Source organism: Nannospalax galili, unplaced genomic scaffold, assembly GCF_000622305.1.
Source record: "Nannospalax galili isolate Female #2095 unplaced genomic scaffold, S.galili_v1.0 scaffold768, whole genome shotgun sequence".
Classification (NCBI taxonomy): domain Eukaryota; kingdom Metazoa; phylum Chordata; class Mammalia; order Rodentia; family Spalacidae; genus Nannospalax; species Nannospalax galili.
The window spans coordinates 3610925-3618087 of NW_008360317.1; the positions used below are offsets into that span (position 1 = coordinate 3610925).

General features: G+C 35.4%; 1 protein-coding gene across 1 annotated transcript in view; it reads right to left on the reverse strand.

The window, feature by feature from the left end:
- Rxfp2 (relaxin family peptide receptor 2) overlaps positions 1-3307 on the reverse strand; it is a 62037-nt gene extending 58730 nt beyond the window's left edge. Inside the window, exon 1 of the mRNA XM_008825035.3 lies at positions 3137-3307. Within this exon, the coding sequence (XP_008823257.1) occupies positions 3137-3179 (43 nt within the window). The 5' untranslated portion in view covers positions 3180-3307. The remainder of the gene's footprint in view (positions 1-3136) is intronic.
- Between the last annotated feature and the right edge of the window lie 3856 nt (positions 3308-7163).

Here is a 7163-nt window from a genome sequence, read left to right on the forward strand (position 1 = left end):
GGCCGGGGAGGGACATGGAACACTAAAGTTTTATCAGTCATCCTTGAACTGTATTTTAATGGCCCTTCACGTCACAAAATGCATAATTTCTCAATTGCAATTCCTTTCTAATACTAAAACTTTCCAAAAGCCATTTATCACACGAGTGCCAAATGGATCATTTTATTTTGGTTTAGGAGCACTTTCTCTGGAGAGCCTTTTTGTTTATACATTTGAAACCCCACAAAGTTTCCTGTAGTATAGAAGTGAGAAATTGATACAGAGTAAATTAAACATACAGGAAATTTTCTTTTTTGTTTCCAGATAACTATATCTCCAATTCCAGGAGTATTTCTCCTATCAAACAAACACATGGATTCTGCTTGATAAGCAAATTACGCATTTACTAAATAAGTAAAGCATGAAATTTTGGGAAGCTATATTATCCTAAAACGCTTTGTATTCATTTTTGCAAAACCGCTTACCCCAAATCATTGTTAATTTATTTGAGACACTGTTTTTCAAGATTAAAAAAAAATGTGCAGTTTTTTGACACCAGCTTTTGGGAAAGCAGGGTTCCAAGTTTGTCTCTCGAGTTCAAGCGGCAGGCATTTTGCTACTTTGTGTGACAGGTCTTTTATTTCACCTGGCCATATTTATTTACAATAAGGTGAGAGAGTGTCTTCTGCAGGATGATGCGGTTAGTGCCTCTGGAGATTACAAATCTTCTAGGGTCCCCTCAACCCCCTGCCCACCCACTTCCGTCTCGGTGGGCTCCATTTTGCCTCAAGCAGATAATTTTCCCCCCATTTCTGGTGAGGAAATATTTCAGGAGGACTGCTCTGAAATACGATTGATTTTCACAGCTAGCACAGCATGGATATAATTGTGTGAAATTAAAATGTAGTTGGAAAACCTTTTCTGAAGATCAAGTAGAACGGACTTTATTTGGAAAACGCTGTTCAAGTCCTGCAACGTGGTCACTAGGGGGCATTCAAACACTGCTCACTGCAAAAAGCTGCTAGGCCTGCTTTGAATGACCACATTTGTTGAAGATTAGTGAATTATTGAAATAAGCAGTAGTTGGAAGTTATCAAGTGGAAGCCTCAACACTTGACACTTTAATTTCCTATATAAGAGCATGATTTAGGTCTGTAATATTGTTCCTATTAATCCATTAAAAACACTTTAAGGTGGTTTGAGGCTCGTTAGCAAGGATACAGAGTGAATAAATTAATGATAAAATACATGCAACGACAGATGATAGATGTTATCTGTAGCTGTCAGCTAATGCAGAGGGATCATGACCCAAGAGAGAAGATGATCATAAGTATTTCTAAGCTTTCATCTGGTTTAAACTGCTCCAAATAGCGATCAGAAATTTAAATTTAGAAAACAATATTGATCAACGACCTTTGTTTGGTTGTTACAAAGAACCTTACCATTTTAACTGTCCAGAATTTTATGTGAAAAATAAAAGCTTTAGTAATTATAAAACAAATGCTTAGACTTTTCATGAGCAAAATTAAGAAGTCAAAGTATTGCTTACTATGTCTTATTTTGAAAAATGAATCATTTTAAATATAAAAATTTAAATGAACAACAATAATGCAAATTTAGAAAATACAGTTTTCAGAAAATTATCATTAATCAATAAACATTTATTAGGTTCATGCTATAGAACTGAAATTTGGTGCTTAGAAAAACCACCAAAATGGTCTGTTTAAAATTTCTTTTCATTTTAAAGAATATTATTGCACTATGACAGGCCATAATCTGTTAATATAGAAAATTTTTGTGTCAAAAAGGGTTTACAAAACTCAAATGAATTATAATGAGTAAAAGGAGGAACTCGGAAAACTTTGTCAGCTGTAGCCACAGTTCTGAAGAGCAAGCACTTCTTCAGGAGTCGAAGACCCTACTTTTAAAATGAGGATTCTTAAAAAATCATAGAACACTGAGTGTTAAAATATACACAGAACAGGAACTTCTAAGGTAAAGTCTTAGGTCAAATCAATACCTTGTTTTCTACAACTGTGGATTCATGCAAGATGAATTAATATATCGCTTCTTTTTAGATAATAGCTAGCTTACCATGTAAGGGAGATTAAAACACAAAATAAAGTTGTGCTAGGTATATTGGGATAAGACTTTTATTTATAACTTGAAACAAATACTATCATCTTAAGTTCAAAATAAAATGTGAATATTTAAAAATCTTTTATTTGTTAGATGTTCTTAAATACCTATTTTTATGCTCCTATATGTTGCGTTTGTGTTCATAAGCATTACATTTTATTTTAGGATGAAAAATGTTCATTTGGAACTCAAAGCTGAGTATTGAAAAATCCAAAAAGAATTTCTTATATAATTATTTCAAATTCTAATATTTATTCTTAAAAGTTTATCAAAATTCTTTAAGAAAAACAATGAATTAAACTGAATACATTTTGAACTGCAGTAATAATAACCCTATACACTTTTGAATATGATGGAAAGATTTTAAGAGTATAAATTCATAGCAACAGTTTTTTAAAATTAATACATTTTAATTTTTTGTCAGTTTTACAATAAAATGTCACTAGTTTGAAGATTTCAAGCACATCACTGTAAAAATTCCCAAAACTCAGAGCAAAGAAGAATGTTATCCAGCATTCATTTTTAAATATTTTAATAATATTATTTTACATGAGTAACTTTTAGGGAGAGATACTGTTTTTCAGATTTGCCTGTGGCTTTGCAGTTCCCAGTTTAGATCAACTCTAAAATAAAGCTACAAACAATTACACACATTCACAGGCATATTCCAACAGGTTGGAGTTTTACAAAACAATTTTTTAGTTTATGAATTTACTCTTGAAAAGAAATACAAAAAGCATTTTCTCTGTAATAATTGATATAGTCAACATTTTTAAAAACCACATTTTATCTTTAGTTTTAACAACATAAAAGGGCAAGTTTCTATGAAAAACTTGTTGTATCTGGAAATTGTTAGGCTCTCTGGGGCTTCAAGTAATTAATGATAATTTCAGGGAAATACACACTGGATGATTACTTTTCAAACACTGCAATGAGTCTATTGTAAATAACACAAAACTAGTGATTTTCTATTCTTTGGGAATGACACTCATTTACAGTGAGAAAGCAGCAGACTTACCTTTGACCTCCACTAGAACGATGGCATGAAGGAGAAGCCACATTGCAATCAATCTGAGCTAGAGAGATGTCCAATATCAGAAAAAGAGCAATAGGTCCGGAGCAGTTGAGTTCTTAGACGTCCTCCTTACACCTCAGGAGTTCTAATATAGTGAGTCTGGTGCCTCCCATGCGTCTGAGCATGCTCACAGCCAAAACTTCACTGGCGTGAAGGGAGTCGGATTCTTGTCACTATGTGGCCTGTCTTTTCTGGTCTCTTGTGCTGTTTGTTTCATTTTATTTCAAATGCACAGTTGTGTTCTTGGTCATTGAATTCAGTAGGGTGGATAAAGAGTGATGTAAATAAGACTTGAATATTATTAGTTAAGAAAGACTTTCAATTGCTTAACTTTTTTCTCAAGGGATCGGGAGCAACTTGCACCTATTTTAAATCTAACCGTGCATAGAAATCCATAAGTCTGAAGGCATGTAGATTTATACTAAACAGATTATGAAATCTTTACAACCATATTTTTCATGAGAGAAGCACATGAGAAAACACTTCTTACTGTCAAATCCACAACTGCCACCTACTTTTACTCAAACATATTGAAATGTTTCCAAAGGGCATAGAGAAAGATAGTAAGAATTAAAATATATGGCCTTGTGCTCAACAGGCAAAACATTTACACAACACTTTGAACTATATTTCCTTTCTTCAAACTCATATTCCTGTTTTAAAGTACAAAACTTCTTCCATGCATTCAATTCTGGGTTGCATCCCTACTAAAAACTACTGTGACGTTTTTCAGAGCCTGCAGAAAAGGCTAGCAGCTTGCTTCCTAATAAGCTACAGTATGGAAAGGGACCTCAGCTGATCCTAGTGCAATCCTAAAGACTTCTCCAAAAAGACATGTAGAATTTCCTTGTCAGAGTATAGATTTTTACTAATTGGGAACTGTGTAGAAAATGGTTTGTAGTCCTGATTCAGATGGAGGGTTTGGAGCTGCAGGAGACAGCTTCTCTGTGTGCTATGGTTAGCTCATCCTCACACTGCTGAGAAGACTCCCTCGTCCTTATGTGCGGTCGGGTGGGGCTTTCCTGTTCTTTCCTTCATTCCAGCCTTTGACAGAATGAGAATTCAAACCAAATTTGAAATAAAAATACTTTATCACATAATGAAGTTAGTTCTCTCTCTTTTTTTTTTTTTTGGTCTTTTTGAGACAGGGTCTCCCTGTAGCCCCAGCTGGCCTGGAACTGCTATGTAGACCAGGCTGGCCTTGAACTCACAGAGATCCGCCTGCCTCTGCCTCCCGAGTGCTGGGATTAAAGGCATGCGCCACCACGCCCGGCCCAGTTCTCTCTTTTAAGACGTGTGTTAAATTCCCTAGATACATTCTCATCTGATTTTCAAAACAAAGGAAAAAGCAACAGAAAGAATAAAGTCCAAGATAAAAAGAAATATGTAAAGATCATTTCTTATGTTTAAAGAAACTTTATTGTTCTTCACTAAACCTGAGGTCCTTAGAGATAAATTTCCCCTACTCCACTTAAAAAATATGGATGGGGTTTTCTTATACTTGTGTTCTGCCAAGATGATGGATGCTAGTTTCTGGTACTAAAACTTGGAGCATGAATTTTTAAATGTAATTAAATAACATGAATTTTCCATCACAAGCCTACTTAATGTTTAAATATATTCTCCACAAAAATAGTTTTGGAGAAAGAAAAAATTGTCAAGATTTCAAAGAATTTAGTTTAGACTTCTGCATTAATGTTCAGTCTAGGCAATAGGTAGAAATTGTTAAAAAGTTGAATCATCTCTGTGAGGCTAATCACAGTTAATCACTGAAATATTAACACAGTAAGATTCAGAGCTCAATAATTATATTAGTGAAGCTTATTACTGACTTTTAAAGGAAAGACGTTCACTCATTTTAATATCTTCTCAATTAATTTAATGTATTTTATCTTTGATTCATCTTGTGTACATTTCTAGCCTTTTGAACTGCAATGGGAGTGGTTGAGATACACACAGGGGTATAATATATATGTTTAAGGAAGGGTGAATCAATTTAGTCTCTCCTTAAAGATATAATTGGCAAGGAGATTCCAAGTGGTGCTTCTTGTAGAGCTAGGTTGGAAGACTTGGAAGATTGGTTCAGATTTTACAAGTGTGTTTTATTGATCCTTACCACAATCAACTTTTTTTTTCATTACAATCTCCTGACCCTAGCATCTGTATTTTTGACAAAAATACTTTGAAAGCTCATGTAAATATCGATCTTACTATATAGTGTAATTCAATATGATTCTGACTAATAGAAAGGAGTTTATTTGCTGAACTACTAAATACTTGTAGAAGCAGACATTCTTTTCTTCTGTACCTTTTATAAACATTATGGAAATCATGGTTAAGTAGATAATACTTTCAAAAAACTTTCTTATTTTATTTTTTAATTAAACTTTTGCCAATTTCATACACTGTATTTTTTTAGGGGTCTTTTTATGAGACGGGGTCTCCTTGTAGGCCCAGCTATCCTGGAACTCACTATGTAAACCAGGCTGGCCTTGAACTCACAAAGATCCACCTGCTTCTGCCTCCCAAGTGCTAGGATTAAAGGCGTGCACCAGCACACCCGGCCATACACTGTAGTTTGATCACATTTACACCCCTCCCATTACTATCCCCACCCAATCTCATGTACTCTGTTTACTATATTTTATGTATATGACCTACTGAGTCTGATTTGTGTCCCCTTTGGTGTGGGTCCATACACTGAAGCCTGGTTAGATTACCCAGTGTCACACCTTTAAAACAAACTGACTCTCCCTCTACCAGCAGCTATTGGTTACCAATAGCTCCTCAGCTAGGGATGGGGCTTCCTACCCACTTCTCCACTTCGGTGTTGGGATTATGTGGGTCTTGTATATGCTATCACCATTGCAGTGAGTTCATATGAGTAACTGCCCAACCGTCTGGAAAACTTTGTTTTCTTGTGGTCATCCATGTCCTCTGACTCTTGCAATCTTTTCTCCCCCTCATCTGCAATGATCCCTGAGTCTTGGGAGGCAGAAGTTTGATGTAGGTGTCCTATTCGGGGATAAGCACTCTACAGTCTCTTGTTCTCTGCACATTGGCCAGTTGTGGGTCTTTGTATTATCATGTGCTACGTGAGGAAACTTCTCTGGTGAGAGCTGAGAAATGTATTAATCTATGGATATAACAATAAGTCCATCAGACTCAGTTTAATACGATGTCTATTTAGTAGAATAACAATAGTAGAATCTCCCCTATGGCTTGTGACCTGGTTAGCCACAAGTTCCTGGACCAGATATCAGAGTCAGACATAAGCTCCATCTTGTGAAGTGGACCTTAAGTTCAATAAGATAGTGGTTGGTTACTGCCATAAAATTTGTGCTACTATTGTACTAGTGAGCATATCTTGTCAGGCCAGTTGTTGTAGCTTGCAGGATTCACAGCTGGACAAGACTGATGATTATTTTTCTCTTTTGATAGCATACATAGCACCTTCCAGCACAATAAAAGCTAGCCAGTAGAGATGAAGCTTTAAGGTCAATACCAGATTGATTCCTCCTTGTTTGTTCTACAACACATGTATATGAGTGTCTTCAGCAACAGGGTCTTACCCGAGCAACCAAAAGCAGGGGTAATGGCCAGTATTGTTTGAGGATCTATAGAACCCCTGGTCAATAGATGCAAAAGAGAGAGCCCATTCCTTGTATTGGGCTTTTCCTTTGCCAGCCCATGTCTAATCAAGGATGTGAAATACCTGAGTAATAAAAATTTTAAGGTACTGAAGAAAGAAACTAAAGATGCCAGAAGATGAAAAGATCGTCTATGCTCATGGATCAGTAGGATTTATATTGTGAAAATGGCCATTTTACCAAAAGCAGTCTACAAATTCAATGCAATATCCATTAAAATTCCAACACAATTCTTCACATAGATTGAAAAATAATCTCAAATTTCAAATGAAGACAAAAAAACCCCTAGGATAGAGAAAACATCCTCAACAATAAAAGAA